The 18,004-nt window shown below is 46.4% G+C and overlaps 1 protein-coding gene across 1 annotated transcript in view; it reads left to right on the top strand.

Moving 5' to 3' along the window:
* The window catches only part of ATP7B (ATPase copper transporting beta), a 79,710-nt gene that overhangs the window by 28,679 nt on the left and 33,027 nt on the right, over nt 1-18,004 (top strand). The window contains exons 10-17 of the mRNA XM_048499419.1: nt 874-965; nt 2,832-2,959; nt 5,437-5,591; nt 7,048-7,182; nt 10,042-10,236; nt 14,103-14,288; nt 15,525-15,723; nt 17,111-17,258. Of these exons, the coding sequence (XP_048355376.1) occupies nt 874-965; nt 2,832-2,959; nt 5,437-5,591; nt 7,048-7,182; nt 10,042-10,236; nt 14,103-14,288; nt 15,525-15,723; nt 17,111-17,258 (1,238 nt within the window). The remainder of the gene's footprint in view (nt 1-873; nt 966-2,831; nt 2,960-5,436; nt 5,592-7,047; nt 7,183-10,041; nt 10,237-14,102; nt 14,289-15,524; nt 15,724-17,110; nt 17,259-18,004) is intronic.

The raw sequence follows: 18,004 nt of genomic DNA, 5'->3' as shown, positions 1-18,004 counted from the left end.
AATGCTGAATAAACTTTCAATAATGCCTTATCTTACTTCTTTGTTTAACGTTAACTATCGAAGAGCCTACAGCCTACTCCGTTACGACGCCCTTTCGTCTAACTATACCAACGGGATTTATAACAAAGTACCAACTGAGGGTAGATTTTGCAGTTGTCAAATAGGAGGTGTTGAAAACTCGGAACATATATTATTTGAATGCTCATATTATGATAAGATACGTTGGATGCTTCTGTCCTTTGACCAGACAAACTCTCCTTTGGCTAAGAAAGAAAAGGTTAAAATACAGTTATCAGATACCAATAAAAATCTAACGTATTCTGTTGCCAAGTTTGCCTGGATATCAAGTAAAATCAGGAAGGCCCGACAGAGCACTACTGGCTCTGCCAGCTAATCCTTATTGTTAATTATTATTAGACTGACATTCCACTCATTATCTTGAGCTGATGTTCTGAGTTCCTGAGGCCTATTATCTGCATTTTGTTAACTGTTTTAATCTGTATATTTGTAATATCTGTAAATTTTATGATTTTAATTCTTTTGGATCTTGCTGGTCAATGACCGTAAATAAACTATGATGATGATGATAATAGTCCCATTATTTGATCAAAATGCCCTCCCGAACAATTTGAATTAAAATGGCATCATACAACACTGGCTTTGACAACTCTGCAACTCCCACATTGATTGGGCCGTTCATTTTTAAGGAATTATTTGTGCATTTTATTTTTAGTGTAAAGTATCTTACTGTTCTTGGTAGAAAATCAGGATATTGTGCCCTGTTTGGAAGAAATGTTACAGGATCTGGGGCTGAATGGGAAAGTGAACCAATGTACCAAGAATGTTTTAGGCACTTCTTCTTTTTTTGTATAGAGTAAAACTTCGGAGGCACTTGCCAAATTAATATCTCTTCAAGCCACGGAGGCTGTTGTAGTGACTCTTGGACCTGACAACTGTGTGATCAGGTATGTCCATGGCAAAAGTATTTTTCAAACGTGATGGTAATATTAGCTGTTCCAATACTGTGCAAATCCCGTTTAGCGATAAATTATAAGTGGTGAATGAGACTGACTTTTAGGGAACAGAGCTGCTAGTTCTGGTATTTCTTAGCATGCATCTTTGAATTGTGTGCATGCACACGACTTTTTGTTTTTAAGCAGTGGCTGAAGGGAGCAAATGCATGAATAGAATTCTTGGATTGCACCATATCACTCCAGTAAACTGAGTTCAGAGAGTTCCTGTGACCCTAAAGAGTCTGCAGCGGGACATTGTCCTGGAAAAAGCCCAATGGAATGAAGTGGGCCTTGCGTCTGAGCAGATCTCATTAGACTTGATGCCGTCTCCCGGTGGAAGAGGCTGTTCTTCTTAGTTGAGTGGAGCGATGAATAACCCCACCACCGCTCATTTCCTGTGGTATCCAGAATTTAGAATCTCATACTCAAAGTGCCAGGGCTGTAGCAAGGGGGAATTGTGCCTGGGGCATGCGTGCGCCCCGCCCCCACCGCGCCCTGGAACACCCCCCCACACACCGGCACGCACCCGGTGCATCATTCCCCCCGTCCCCTTGGTGCTACACCACTGCAAAGTTCTATATTCTGGGACAAGAAAATTCGAAATTTAGGCAGGCCCATATTGGTTGTGCAGGGTCTGAGATTCAGTAGTAGAGCACATGATTTGCATGCTGTGGGCCCAGAGTTCAGATTCCAGCATCTCCAATGGCAGGATTGCAGGTGTAAATGGTGGGAAAGATCTTATTCTGCTTGTGATCCTAAAGAGCTGCCGTCAGTCATGGGAGATAAAAGAGCTGCCGTCAGTCCAGAGGGACAAATGATCAAACTGTGCATAAGGCAACATAAGTAGAGTGCAACTGCTTCTTCTGGTTTTGTTTAATGGGGGTGGGGCGGGGCTTGCTTATGCCAGAAGAAGGTGGAGCAGTAAATGTTTCAAAGCCACAAGTGGTACAGGGCCTAGGTGTTGGGTGGTTTCACAATGCAAGTGGTACTGGGTCGAAGTATTGGCTGGTTTCATAAGCTATCTCAAATATTGCTTCCCAGTTTTTCCCCACAAAGAATGTTTAAAAAATGAGATTGTTGATAAATTATCAAATGGTGTGGAGGAGGGGGGTTGCTACTTTTTGTATCAGATCTTAGTTCCTGATACACATTATTCATTTTATTCATATAAAATATTTCTCTTTGATGGTCTTAGCAGATATCCACTGGAGATGGTTTCAGAATTAACAGCTGCCAACCACAAAGCTATCGATAAATGAAATTGGCAACACTCTTCCACAAAATTCCACAGCGTAAATACAGTAACGACTCACACATCAGTCAGAGTAAAATAAATAGTTAAACCAGGACAAGGGAAAAAATAAGTGTGTGAACTTCCTGGAAAACCAAGGGGTGGGTGGGTGGGTGGGTGGGTGTGTGTGTGTGTGTGTGTGTGTGTGTGTGTGTGTGTGTGTGTGTGTGTGTGTGTGTGTGAGAGAGAGAGAGAGAGAACTCACTGAAAAACCAAGGCAGCAACATCAAATCAGCGTGGAGTGTGAGAAAAGAAAAATGTTTGCCGCTAGAGCCTATGATCTTTATGTTCTGATCTTTATCTGTGCATCCCACTATCTCCTGGCTTTATCAAGTATCTTATTTAATTGCAGAAGTTTAAGCAACAGACAGAATGTGCTGCACATTGGACACTGTGCCAAAATGCATGCACATACATGCGACGCACACTGTGCTTTAGTATCTGTAGGGGGATCCTCCCAATTAAGATAATGTGCAACTTCTCTTAATGATTTGGATCAACGGGCATTAACTGTGAGTTCTTTGCAGGGAAGACCAAGTGCCTGTTGAGCTGGTTCAGCGAGGAGACATTGTCAAAGTGGTACCTGGGGGGAAATTTCCAGTGGATGGGAAAGTGATTGAAGGCAGCTCTATGGCAGATGAATCGCTAATTACTGGTAATTTTTGTATGCTTCAGTGACTCACAGCCAAAGAAACCCTCTTCCAGTTTAGGTGGTCCTTCCCTTCAGTCTAAGGTGGGATACATGCCACTATGCAGCAGTGGCGTAGTGGTTAAGAGCAGGTGCATTCTAATCTGGAGGAACGGGGTTTGATTCTCCACTCTGCCGCCTGAGCTGTGGAGGCTTATCTGGGGAATTCAGATTAGCCTGTGCACTCCCACACACGCCAGCTGGGTGACCTTGGGCTAATCACAGCTTCTTGGAGCTCTCTCAGCCCCACCCACCTCACAGGGTGTTTGTTGTGAGGGGGGAAGGGCAAGGAGATTGTAAGCCCCTTTGAGTCTCCTGCAGGAGAGAAAGGGGGGATATAAATCCAAACGCTTCTTCTCTTCTTCTATGCCTTGGTAACAATTATGGATGAAATCAAGCAGCTCTGGAAAACCTGTTAGGTTTAAGCCAATAAACAGACTCTGGTTAGTTGATCAGCAGCATTTAGTGAAAGCAATAAGGCAGTAGTCCCTAGCTTGAGAAAGCCAGTTCTGGAGACCTAGCTTTTCCTGGGCCATTTTATCCCCAACCAATCCCTCTCCCTTTTCCACAATGAAAGTGTGAAATGATTGGTTGTGGTGTGTTTTCCGGGCTGTGTGGCCGTGGACTGGTGGATCTTGTTCCTAATGTTACACCTGCATCTGTGGCTGGCATCTTCAGAGGTGTATCACAGAGGGAAGTCTATTACACAGATCCACCAGACCACGGCCACACAGCCTGGAAAACCCACCACAACCAGTTGAATCCAGCCCTGAAAGTCTTCGACAATACCGTGAAGAGAATTGTTTAGGAGCCGAGGAAGTTATGCCGCCTACGAAACCTCCCTGCTGTGGTGCCACAGACATATCCTGTTGCCCATGTGGGGCCAGGACCGTGTCTCTGGTCCTACACAGCTGAATTAGTTTAAGACTAAATTAGAAAACACCCAAGAAGCAGTTTTGAAACAGATATGTTAGAAATAAATTCCCAAATAAAAGCAAAAGACATCTGACATCAGAAACAAACAGACAGTTTTTACTTAGCAGAATATAGATAAGTTACAGAAGGTGAACTCTCCCGAGGGAGAGGTACGCCCTGGTGCTCTCGAGTGAGAGACACGCCCCCTTCCGGGTGCTCTCGACCGAGAGGCACACCCTACATACAAAAGACCCCAGTCTTTATAGATGCAAAGAGTACAGACGTCACACAGTTCATCCCCTTAAGTTTCACGTACATGATCCATACCTCTTTCACGTGCTACAAGCATGTACCTTAAAATCCCATTGGATAGATCTGTCTCTTTGTCACATCAAGACAGCCTCTTATTCTACGTGTTAGTTTCCTTAGCTCATGCCCCTCTACCCATATGCAAAGGGCTGCAATAAAACTAGCTTGCTGTCTTCCTTGTTTCCAAGAAAAACCTGTTTTCTAAGTTTGCTCCCAGAGAGAGATATATCCCTAGGGTGTGCAGCATTCTGACATTCCTTTTGACCTGCTGCAAACATGCAGGCTTCTAGTCACTTATACAGAAGCTCCCATTTTGATTCTTAAGATCTTTGGTTCATATGACTTCCATATTTCTTGATCAAATACAAATTTATAGACATTCTGATCCATCTCCACACCCAAGGCCAGGATGTTTTCCAGGATCAACATTTGTTATCAAGTAAGAAACAGACCCCTTCTACAGATCAATCAGTAGGTACATCAATCAGGCTAGACCAGGGATAGGGAACCTTTAACACTCAAAGAGCCATTTGGACCTGTTTTCCACGGGTAAAGAAAACACTTGGAGCCGCAAATCATTTTTGACATTTAAAATAAAGATAACCCTATATATATTGGGTTTTTTAAAACCTTTTACTCCGCTCATTCTGAGAAGCGCATGGATGCGCCCGCCCTGCTGCTTGCAGGGCAGGCAAGGATGGGGCTGGCGGCTCGGCTCGTGGAGCCACAGTGCAAGGGCAGAAGAGCCGCATGCGGCTCTCGAGCCGCAGGTTCCCTACCCCTGGGCTAGACATAGAGTAGGCTGCGTAGATGCACCAGCCCCCATGAGGGGTTGGTTCTGGCAAAACCACAAAGGCAAATAGCATCAAAACAATTACGTGAGTGGGATTTAGAGGCAGTGATAATTCTATAACCTCTTCCTGAACTGAGGGTTTTGTTTGGCTGCTTGAGTTTCTTGGTTGCTGAGAAGTATTGCTAGGTTGCCATGGGGAAGCAACATAGAAAGAAAGAAAAACCCAACAAGGTTAATTGTTTCTGGCTTATTAAGGTCTTGCCTGAGAGTGCATTCATCTCCTTTCCCCCTTGATCCGGGGTTCCCTTTCAATAGGCTTTTGATTTGATCAAATGTTGAACTAAAACTCCAGTGTGCCTCTTTCTTGGTAGGAATGAGAGAGATGCTGGTATTAAATTTATATTGATGGGCTCTTTTTTTTAAATAGGGGAAGCCATGCCTGTCACTAAGAAGCCCGGCAGCACCGTAATTGCAGGCTCTCTCAACGCCCATGGCTCAGTGCTTGTCAACGCAACTCATGTTGGCTCGGATACCACCCTGGCCCAGATTGTGAAATTGGTCGAAGAAGCTCAGATGTCAAAGGTAAAGTGGTTGCAAGTGGACACCACCATAAGAAGAAGCAGAGTTTGGATTTATATTCCCTCCTTTCTCTCCTGTAGGAGACTCAAAGGGGTTTACAATCTCCTTGCCCTTCCCCCATCACAACAAACACCCTGTGAGGTGGGTGGGGCTGAGAGAGCTCCAAAGAACTGTGACTAGCCCAAGAGCACTCAGCTGGCGTGTGTTGGAGTGCACCGGATAATCTGAAGCTCTGTGGGATGAGAAATGTTACTTAAAGAGCATTTGATTTGCAAGCTAAAAATGCCAGAGAAATTGCGGAAATGGTGAGTGGGGGAAAAAGAAAGGCCTTGTGAGCAACTCGGGCTCATTTCCCCCGTTCCCCATGCCTTGTCAATTTCACTTTTGTCCGTTTCTCTATTGAGAGATCAGGCAGAAACAAAACAAATTAAATGAAAAATTCCATGCTAAACCCCCAAAACTACTAAGGGCCCCAAAATTATCCGGCTTCAGCCAACATCAACCCAAACAGAACGCGTCACTTTCACCTCTCCGTGCCTATCTCTGAGCCCCTAGTGTTCCAGCACCAACTTTGGTGGGGGAAACAAAGGCTTTTGTGGGTGATTTGGACTCACTGCGGCGTTCCTGGCCTCTCCCTTCTCTTGCCCGGTCCCTCTGTTCTTGTCGGGGCTGTCTCAGGGCTTGCCGCAACTGGTCTTCGGGGTGGGCTGGGTTGTTCCTCTCAGGAACGGATGTCTCCAGCTCCTCTCCTCTTCCAGCGGCAGGCCCCCTCGGGTAAGTCCCGTGAGGCCTTGCAGGGGCCATGGGTGAGGGCCAGGACAGGGTGGCTGCTCCCAGCCTTGGACCCCGGGGAAGGAGGAGGGGTGTGGGGGGCAATTTTCTGGCCCCCCCATGTGACTAAATGACCACCACCCAGGGACATATGACCCCATATGTTCTCCTGGACGATACGCCCCTGGACACACCACTCAGAGGTGGGATCCAACCAGTTCTCACCACTTCTCTAGAAGTGGTTACTAATTTTTTCTGAGTGCCGAGAAGGGGTTACTAAAGCAACCTCCCTGCCCAATAGGGACTGGAGATGCGTGTGTGCGGTGGTGCCACTGCTTGAATCCCACCCCCATCGGAACCTGTTATTAAAATTTTTGGATCCCACCACTGACCCCACTGCTCTAAACAACTAAACACCTTGCTATCTACAGGACTGATGCCGATCCAAACAGACAAACCCACTGTCCTCAATTTTGGTTTGGCTCACACTGCAAGAAGGTTGTTTAGCCTTTGGCTAATTTGCAAGTGCTGGGCAGGAAATTTGGTGCAAGAGGTTCCTCTGTGGGGAAATCTGGGCTGGGAACTGGTGCATCATACATCAGTCACTTTTATAAAGGAAAGGGGTCTTTAATCTCTGTTGTATTTTTATGCCTAATTATAAAGATCTGCTTGTCTCTGAATTTTACAGGCACCCATCCAGCAACTGGCTGACAAGTTTAGTGGATATTTTGTCCCCTTTATCATCATAATTTCTACCGCAACTCTGGTCGCATGGATTGTGATTGGATTTATACACTTCGATATTGTGCTGAAATACTTTCCTGTAAGTATGGCATTGATAGAGCCACTATGGTACAGTGGTTGGAATGACTGGTTAAAGCAGTGATGGCGAACCTATGGCACAGGTGCCAGAGGTGGCACTCGGAGCCCTCTCTGTGGGGATGCACACACAGAGTTTGTCATGTGGGGGGCGGAAAATCACCCCCCCCCCCACACACACACACATCTAGGCTGGCCTGGGCTACTGAGCACGACATGCATGCACTGCAGTGAGCAGGGAGGACTCGGCTGGCGGGCCTGGTGCCTGTGCTCTGGGTGGCTGCTGCCGGGGGGGGGGGGTGCAGAGGAGGCAGAGATGCTACAGAGGCACAGAGCGGCGCGCAACGGACTTGCTGGAGGCTAGAGCAGGCTGGCCGGGGGAAGAAGGAACCAACCGTTTTTTTCAAAACCTCAGCATTCAGGTTAAATTGCCGTGTTGGCACTTTGCGATAAATAAGTGGGGTTTGGGTTGCAATTTGGGCACTCAGTTCGAAAAGGTTCGCCATCACTGGGTTAAAGTCTGGGAGATCCTTGGCTTCAAATCCCCGCTTTGCTGTGGAAGCTTGCAGGGTGACCACGGGTCAGTTGCCTTCTCTTAGCCTCATCTACCTTACAAGTTGGTTGTGAGGATATTTGAAGGACTGTATCTTTCCATGTGTCCCCATGCATCAACGATAGTAATCCAACAGCTATCTGTGAGCTATCCCACCCCTCAGGGTGGCCTATCTGGCATCAGCCAGAGCCCACGACTTTTCCATCATGGCTTCAGCTCTGTGGAATGTGCCCCCCTCCTTGGAGATCTTCAGTGGACTTGCCCGTTTGCCTGGACTTTAGAGAGAGTTTGAATTGGCAGGCATCTTTTAAGGGGGAAGGGGACGAGATTTGGGGTGTGTTATTTTATTTTTGGTTTTTAAACTGAAAATGGTTTTAAACTAATTATAAGCTGCCTTGACCCACAAGGTAAAATGGAATATTCGTGCTGTAATGAATACAACTAACGTGGAGAAGGGGAGAACTATATATATTGCCCCAAGCTCCATAAAGTAAGATATTTAGATTTTTTTTTTTTGGCCGCCAAGTCACAGCTAACTTATGGCAGCCCTAAAGGGTTTTTGAGGCAAGAGCTGTTCAGAGGTAGTTTGCCATTGCCTGCCTCCTTGTCTTACCCCTGGTATTCCTTACCCCTGGTATTTGAATGTCCCTCATCCAAATACTTGCCAGGGTCGAGGCTGAGAGCATGCATCTGGCCCAATGTCACCCAGCAAGTTCCATAGCAGAGCGGGGATTTGGGTCTGGTTTTCCTAGTCCCGTGGTGGCAAACCTTTGGCACTCCAGGTGTTATGGACTACAATTCCCATCAGCCCCTGCCAGCATGGCCAATTGGCCATGCTGGCAGGGGCTGATGGGAATTGTAGTCCATAACATCTGGAGTGCCAAAGGTTCGCCACCACTGTACCTAGTCTGACACTGCACCATGCTAGCTCTCATTTAGATTTCTAGATGATAGATAAGAATGTATCCTTCATTTCTGTTATAACTCAGTGTTAATGATTTCCAAAGTGGTTGACTACTGTAGATTGTCCAGTCCATTTATTCCAGTTCATTTATTCTTCAACAAGTGTATATATTGCTGCTTTTAAAAAAATCCAGCTTGTTTGTAGGTAACATCTGTGACAGATCTGCTCAGCACTGGAGTCCTGCATCTATTTTGAACAGCCAAAGGGAGCAATTCAGGATCAGTGGTGGTTGGGAAGAATTGGATTAGATTAGATTACAGGAGCAAAAGACTTGCCTTCTGCAATAAATCTCCATTACTGGAAGGCATTTGTTATCAGTGAAACAGGAGTTCCCCATTTCCCTCCTCCCATTGTATCGAGGGATGTTCCCTGAAATACTGCTTCTGAGGTACAGGAGACCCCCAGTTAGTAGCATATCTAGGCAAAATGTAGCCTGATGCTAAATCTGAGTTTTCTGCTTCTTAACACCCCGCCCCACCCTGCACAACCCCCCTGGATGGGCAGCAGCCCTCCCACACCATGACCAAACAATGTTTTTTTGCACCAGGTCTTGAAATCAGTGTATGGATCCAGGGAGAAGGAGGGGTGTGGGGCAGTAGTGGGATTCAAACAATTTAACAACCGGTTCCGGTGATGGGATTCAAATAATTTAACAACTGGTTGTTTACAAGCACCATTTTAACAACCGGTGCTGCTGAAGTGGTGCGAACCTGCTGAATCCCACCACTGGTGTGGGGGGCGATTTTCCACCCCCACATGACTAAACGGCTGCACCCTGGGGACATTTGACCCCATATGTCCCACTGTGTGGTATGCCGTACCCCCCGTGATAGTATGTGGGGAGAGCTGAAAGCATGTCGTGGAAGGGAAGAAAAGGCAAAACAGAATCGCACACAGAACCCTTCTTTCCGTTACCTGAAATTTACTATGGGATCCGAGTCAAAACTAGGATATCTAGTACACAATCTTGCAAATATCTGAAAGGTTACTATAAAGAAGAGGGTGCCCAGCTGTTTATCAACAGCAAGAGGAAATAAGCAGACCTCGGCTGAATTAAACAGGATGGGAAATGCTTTGCAGCTGTCACAACCGGCCAATATTTTTTCGTTTTCCTGAACGTGAATGGAAGCCAGTTTAGATCTGAGGGAATTTTCTGGTTCTCCAGAGCCTGTTCATCATTAGCAGGACTGCATTTTCCAGCATCAGTTTAGCCATTTGTCTCCAAAGCTCCAGCATCAATGACAATTAAGCATGTCTGTCTGCTTATTGCAAACGCTTTACGGTCTTTCAAAACCGCTAGATTTCCCTGGTGAGCAAAACCCATTTTCCTCTCCTTTCCCTTGCAGCATTACAGTAAACACATTTCAAAAGCAGAGATCGTCGTACGCTTTGCTTTCCAGACCTCCATCACAGTCCTGTGCATCGCCTGCCCCTGCTCCCTGGGGCTGGCCACCCCCACGGCTGTGATGGTGAGCACAGGAGTCGCCGCGCAGAACGGTATTCTCATCAAAGGTGGGAAGCCTCTGGAGATGGCACACAAGGTTAATATTGTCGCTGCTCATCCATGCCTGGAGCTACTATTAAATTCCCAGTCTGGGATTCAATAGCTTTGTTGTCAGTCACGCATTTCTTGAGATTGGTTTTGATTACGTTGACAGGAAGCAGAGGACCTCCCCAGAGATTCAGAGGGGAGGGCAGAGGCGTAGCTGGGCCAAACTGCGCCCGGTGCACATTTTATATTTTCCACACCCCCTCCACAGTGCCCTCATGACGCCCCCCCCGTGGCACTCCCCTTTCTCCCTTTCCACACTTACTTTATTTCCTTTCCTTTTTGATAACTTTTTCAGGCTGCAAAAGGCCTGTTCTCAGTAAAAACGGCCTGATGGGAACTATACTTCCCAGGAGACCTTGTGAGCCCCAAGGCCTCCTGGGAACTGTAGTTCCTCAGGGCGTTTTTACTGCGAACAGGCCTTTTGCAGCCTGAAAAAGTTATCAAAAAGGAAAGGAACTAAGGTAAGTGTGGGAAGGGGGGAAGGGGGGCGCACGGGGGCGCTGCGGAGGGGGAAAGGGGGAGGGGCCTGGGGGCGATTTTCCACGCCCCCCAGGCATGTGCACGGCACACCCCCCCGCCCCCTTATAGCTTTGCCACTGGGGGAGAGTATTTCTGCTGCTCCATCCTAGTTGGAAGGGAAGGCTGGCCTGACTGGCCAACTTTCCCTTCCAACTAGGATGGAGCAGCACTATTATTGTTGTTGAATTCCCCAGAGGTTTATCCAGTGGTGGGATCCAAAAATTTTAATAACAGGTTCCCATGGTGGTGGGATTCAAACTGTGGCGTAGCGCCAATGTAGATAAACTTTATTCAGGAACTAGCATAATTGATAATGAAGAGGAGAGATTTGTGCCTGTTTGCCCTGGAAGTCCAAACCAACACAGGAAAAGGGGCATGGACAATTGGGAGTCAGTGGCATAAGAGGACTCTCCTGCCTGCTTCCTGTTGCTCAAATCTGCAGTATTCTCTAGAAGCACGGGGATTCCGTTGGAACCCATAGCCACAGACGTAAGCCACCCTAATACAGAACCATAGCTCCAAGGGGACAGGGGGTGCACGATGCACCGGGCGTGCGCCCCTGTGGGGGCGTGGCAGGGGCGGACGGGGGCTTGGCAGGAGCGGAGGACGCACCAGTGCACCGGCCGCTTTTCCCCCTCACTCCGTCCCTGCCCTAATATCTCTGGAAAATTGGGGGTTATAGGCTGTAACATCTTAGGAATCCAAGAAGAGGAAACAGTACTGATGGAGGAATGATGTGTGAACTTCCTGCTTTGGTATTTAGGCCCTGGCTCTTCCTTAATGGCTAGGCCACCTGCTGTAGCCCCATCCACCTTGGTCGTCTCCCATTCTGCTTCTGGAATCACATCTTTCTCTGCTGCTCTGATTTTGGTGTTTTGTCACATCTGAGCCCATCTTACATCACTCAGAAATGTTTCTAGACGTCTCTCCCACTCTAGCCTCAGTGTTCAATGGCTTGTTACAGGTATAAATTCTTCAATTTATTTTTACAGTCTATAAAAACAATTGCATCTAACCAAGATATATATATAATGGAACTCAGCCTCAATATTTAATATTCCAGAACTCCATACGTCCCAAATCGATCTCTGCGTTCGGCAGAGGCCAACTTACTGGTGATCCCTGGCCCCTCAATGATACGGCTGGCCTCCACCCGGGCCAGGGCCTTTACAGCCCTGGCCCCGGCCTGGTGGAACGCCCTTCCACCAACAGTCCGGGCCCTGCGTGATCTCATCGAGTTCCGCAGGGCCTGTAAGACGGAGCTGTTCTGCCGGGCCTTTGGGGAGGCTAGCCTTTGATGGGGGCCCCCTCCCTATACAACATCAAGTGGATTCTACCGTCTCTCCCCTCTTTCTGGGATTAGAGGAACTGATAATAGATGCCATTCTTGTTTTAATACCAATTTTAATGCTGCTTTTAAGATGAGATAGGGTTTATTTTTAATTATTAGAGCCTGTATTTATTGATGTTGTGGTTTAAATTGTTATTGTGCTCTATCTGTGTGTGTTCACCGCGCTGAGCCCTTCGGGGGAGGGCGGTCTATAAACCTAATTAATAAAATAAATAAATAAATAAATAAATAAACCTAACAAACATGGGCCATTTCTTAATAAAGCAATTAGGTTTGTAAACTGAGCACGTTTTTATATTTTGCACACCATTAATTTTGTCATTAGTAGAACATTGCAAATTTGTTTTAAACCAGCCCTTCTATGTTGATGGTTTTGATTTCTTCCAGTTAGCAACTGTGCAGATCATTCTCATTGCTGGCAATAGACGAAAAGTAACTTCCAGAACAGATTCCACAAGTTATCCTTTTTGAAAACATCCTATCAATATTAGCTTAAGATCACAAGGCAGCAGATACCCTTTTGCACCTTAAATAGATCTTATAAATATACACCAAATTTTTGTACAATTCCCAAATACTTGCATTGTTCCATGTACAAATTCTTTGTCCCATTGTGGAGTGGGAGATTGCCAACCTACCAACATTTTCATTGGTGGTTTAAGTTTGTGCTGGACCTCTGGATTCCATTCTGTCTTAAAACCCACAAAAGAACCTCTCTTACTCCAACAGGTGGTCAGTCGGTGGTCCCATCTTTCTGGTGGCTTCCATCCAGAGCCATGGGCTGACCTCCACCATCTTGGGGGAGGCAATTAATTACCTCACCCAAGATGGTGGATATCAGCCCATGGCTCTGGATGGAAGCCACAGGAAGGAAATGAACAGCCCACCCAAGGCAAAAACAAACAACGTAATGTGCAAGAGGCAAGTAGCATGAAAAGGCACACATAAGGTCACATGAAGTGCATTCAAATACAGTGAAACATTTCCAAAGATTACGATCTACACAATTCAGCTGATGGAAATTCTTTTGGAAGTCTCTAGTAATCAACACTGTTTGAAATTACCAGGTGCATACAACAGTCAGGTGTATCGCTCAATGAGCGAGTTCCACATATCAGAGATTTAGGATCATTTCCTTTAGCCAGTTGGCTAAATAATAGCTTTCTGCAAGTGCCAACAGCTTTATCATGTCTATGAATGCTAACAACCCAATTATGGATTTTTGATGCACTGAAGAAGACAACGTTTGTTCGAAAACGCCATTTAGCACGCAAAGCGTTTTGCTCCATGCCTTGGTTTTTTGCGCTTCAATTGGAATCATTGCGCTTGGGTTCTTCTCTCCATGATCACACTGCAGACTCCTAATTAGATACACCTGACTGTTGTATGCACCTGGTAATTTCAGACAGTGTTGAATACTAGAGACTTCCAAAAGAATTTCCATCAGCTGAATTGTCTCTTGTTTGAACATTATTGAACTCGTATAAGGAGCTAACCCCATCCTCACTTTCCCCTTCCTCCACCCATCCCTACACAGCCCCAAATACATCAACACAAAGCCGCGGAGTTCAGCATAGCCACAGCTCTAGAGTAGAAGCTGTCTCTAAGCCTCTTTGTCCTAGTTTTGATAGACCTGTATCGTCTGCCAGATGGTAACAGTTCAAAAAGAGAGTGTGCTGGATGAGACGGGCCTCTAAGAATATTTTGGGCTTTCTTTAGGCTTCGGGAATTATAGAGTTCTTCCAAGGAGGGGAGAGGGCAGCTGATAATCCTCTGTGCAGTAGGGATCACCCTTTGGAGCGCCTTCCTATCTGCCGCTGTGCAACTGGAGAACCATACACAGATGCAGTAGGTTAAGACACTCTCTATGGACACCAGGAGTTTTCCATTCAGTTGTTGTTTCCTTAAAAGTCTCAGATAGTACAGTCTTAATTCAAGGCTCCTATGAAGATTATGGCTATTAATGCTTCTTTTGTTTCTTGCAGGTCAATACTGTGATGTTTGATAAAACAGGGACGATCACTCACGGGGTTCCCAGAGTCATGAGAGTCCTCTTGCTAGGCGATGTTGCCGCTACGCTCTCTCTGAAGCAGATCCTTGCTGTCGTGGGCACAGCAGAAGCCAGCAGTGAACATCCCTTAGGGGTGGCTGTCACTCGATATTGCAAAGAGGTACCTTTCGACCTATATTTAATTAACATTCAGATCAGGAAGGAAAATATACACTTGTATGTTACCATCTGTGCCCTGTTTCCTTGCCCGTGCTGAGCTTCCAGGGCAAGCACACTGCAACACTCAGCATGGTTGGGGGTCTGAGAAGACCAGAGCCCTGTGGGACGTTATGATATTCTGCAGGACTTGTAAGATAGAGTTGTTCCACCAGACATATGGTTGAGGCAATTTCGATTAACATCTGGACCTCTCCTGACGATCAACTCTGAATTCTAATCTGGAGAACCGGGTTTGATTCCACACTCCTCCAGCTGGGTGACCTTGGGCTAGTCACAGCTCTATGGAGCTCTCTCAGCCTCACCTACCTCACAGGGTGTTTGTTGTGAGGGGGGAAGGGAAAGGAGATTGTAAGCCCCTTTGAGTCTCCTGCTGGAGAGAAAGGGGGATATAAATCCAAACTCCTCTTCTTCTATGCCTTGGCAACAATTATGGATGAAATCAAGCAGCTCTGGAAAACCTGTTAGGTCTCAGTCCTTAAGCCAATAAACAGACTCTGGATAGTTGATCAGCAGCATTTAGTGAAAGCAATAAGGCTGTAGTCCCTAGCTTGAGAAAGCCAGTTCTGGAGACCTAGCTTTTCCTGGACCTTGGGCTAGTCACAGCTCTATGGAGCTCTCTCAGCCTCACCTACCTCACAGGGTGTTTGTTGTGAGGGGGGAAGGGAAAGGAGTTTGTAGGCCCCTTTGAGTCTCCTACAGGACAGCAAGGGGGGATATAAATCCAACTCTTCTTCTTCTTCCACCTGAGTGGTGGAGGCTTATCTGGTAAACCAGACGTTTTTCTGCACTCCTACATTCCTGCTGGGTGACCTTGAGCTAGTCACAGTTCTTCAGAACTCTCTCAGCCCCACCTACCTCACAAAGTGTCTGTTGTGGGAAGAGGAAGGGAAAGGAGTTTGTAAGCCACCTTGAGTCTCCTTACAGGAGAGAAAGGTGGAATATAAATCCAAACTCGTTGTCGTCATCATTACGAAATCTGTTAGAGTGGTTCACATTCATTTTGTGCCCTTTGCTGTATGGTTTCAACATCGAGATAACGTTGCCTCTCAATATAGAGTATTTATTGCTGAGATGTTTAAATGTCTTAAATTGTTTTAATTATTTAATATTGTTGTATACCACCCCGAGCCTGTAATTGATAAATTAATTGATAAATTAATAAATGTGGGTTTTTCAGGAGCTCGGCACGGACGTCTTAGGGTATTGTCAAGACTTCCAGACAGTTCCTGGCTGTGGAATAAGCTGTAAAGTTAGCAGTGTAGAAGCTGTGCTGGGTGAGACGGAGCAGCATTTGGGCAGCCTGAGCCCACCGCTTGGTGACAGTGATAGAATTCCTGCAGACCAGATTTCACAGACTCCGTTTTCCAAAGTGGGAGGTAAGTTGTAAGTGACTTGAGAAAGGGGCTATACTCTTTCTCACTGAAGGATGACAGGAGATTTGTGAATTAATCTGCCGTTTCCTGGGCCTGCTTTGTTCTAGAACAGGGGTAGGGAACCTGCGGCTCGAGAGCCGCATGCGGCTCTTCTGTCCTTGCACTGCGGCTCCACGAGCCGAGTCACCAGCTTCATCCTTGCCCACCCTGCAGGCAGCAGGGCGGGCGAACCAACTGCCCGTGGCCGGCTGGGCCGTGCCATGGGCTTCCCCTCTCGCCCACCCCGTTAGAGCGGGGTAGGCACTTTCCCGGCGGCCGGCGAGGCCGAGCTCTGGCCCCATCCTTGCCCACCCTGCAGGCAGCAGGGTGGACACATCCATGCGCTTCTCAGAATGAGCGGAGTAAAAGGTAAAAAAAACTCAATATATATGGTGTTATCTTTATTTTAAATGTCAAAAATTATTTGCGGCTCCAAGTGTTTTCTTTTCCCATGGAAAACGGGTCCAAATGGCTCTTTGAGTGTTAAAGGTTCCCTACCCCTGAGCTAGAATGCTCTGCTTGGGTCCTGGTGCCTTGGTGACAGCACTAGGTAGGCACTAGGACCCAAGGGGAGCATTCTAGAACAAAGAAGGCCCAGGAAAGACAGAGAGCTGCATTGTGTGATGACGATTGTAATACCTGAAGTCAATGTAATTAATGTTATTAATGAGTAGATTTTATAATGGATTTTATATTTTGGATTTTTGTACAAATGGAACGCTATGTACTTATATGTATTATGACTTTAAATTATTGGCTGGCCTAAATGCTGTAATAATAAACTAACTAACTAACTTTGTCAGTTTAATGAAAGTGGGGAGGACTGGTCTGGCTGAGAACAGAGTCAGAGAGAAACTTGGCCTACTCAAGCCAATAAAACCATATTGGATACTGACATGGAGACATTTGGGTTGAGGAAAGGAGATAAATAATTGGAAATTTCCCAATCATTTATATTCTGCATCCCAATTTTATGGATTCCTCAAGAAGCTCCAACATATTTGATAGATTTCTTGGCTCAAGGATGCTGGTATTTTACCAGAGAAGTAGATTGGAGTCCAGTAGCACTTTAGAGACTCACAAGATTTTTGGGGTATAAGCGTTAAAGAGTCAAAGGTCTCTTTGTCAGACACTCTGAAACTACCAGACAAATAGGTTTCGTTGAAATATGTAGTTGTGTAGCAGCTGGCCCTACTGAAAAATATGTGTATGGAACAGGTTTTGGGCAGGCAAGAGTATTGATCTTGTAACCCTTGTGCTGTGATTTTTGGAGCCTTTTAGAAAGCTCAGTTTTCACCTTTTGAACAACAGCTCCCATTACCTACTCCACTATTACTTCTGTGCCTGACAGATTCAGCAGCCCCTCAGACCTACTCAGTACTGATCGGCAATCGGGAGTGGATGAGGCGGAACGGCTTGCCTATCTCCAGCGACGTTCATGAAGCCATGACCGGCCATGAAACCAAAGGACAAACCGCTATTTTGGTGGCTATAAATGGGTAGCCAACACACTTAAACGCCCTTTTATTGCACTTTCTGTGGCTGGCTGGAGTCCAGCTTGAGGGGGTCAGAGGATGAGACAGGGGAAAGATATGAATGGTCAAGGGTAGACCAGTGAAATCTTACCAAGGTCCTGCAACTTTTAAATGCTACTGGCCATTTCCACCGTGAGAGGTGGGCGGCTTCAGTATTGTAGAACACAGGTGTCAAACTCGCGGCCCTCCAGATGTTATGGACTACAGTTCCCATCACCCCCTGCCAGCATCATGCTGGCAGGGGATGATGGGAACTGTAGTCCATAACATCTGGAGGGGCGCGAGTTTGACACCTATGTTGTAGAAGGATTGGGAACATAAGACTTTTCTTGTGTATTTATTTCTCCCCTCCTTTGCAAGGAAACACAGGAGTTTCAAAGGAGCTCTGGAGGCAGGAAGGGGGATCCCATGTGGGAGAAGCAGCGCAAGTGGAAGGAAGTGAGAGAAGAGAACAGATCAGAAAATAGGAAAGAACCTGTGTGATACAGTGGTTAAGAGCCTGTGTGATACAGTGGTTAAGATTCTCTAATCTAGAGGATTGGGTTTGATTCCCTGCTCCACATGAATGGTGGACTCTAATCTGCAGAACCAAATTAGATCTCCTGCTCCTCCACATGAAGCCTGCTGGGTGACCTTGGGCTAATCACAGTTCTCTCAGAACTCTCTCAGCCCCACCTACCTTACAAGGTGTCTGCTGTGGGGGAGGGGAG

Source organism: Sphaerodactylus townsendi, linkage group LG01 (genome assembly GCF_021028975.2).
Source record: "Sphaerodactylus townsendi isolate TG3544 linkage group LG01, MPM_Stown_v2.3, whole genome shotgun sequence".
Taxonomy (NCBI): Eukaryota; Metazoa; Chordata; class Lepidosauria; order Squamata; family Sphaerodactylidae; genus Sphaerodactylus; species Sphaerodactylus townsendi.
This window is presented reverse-complemented; position numbering and strand designations above follow the sequence as displayed.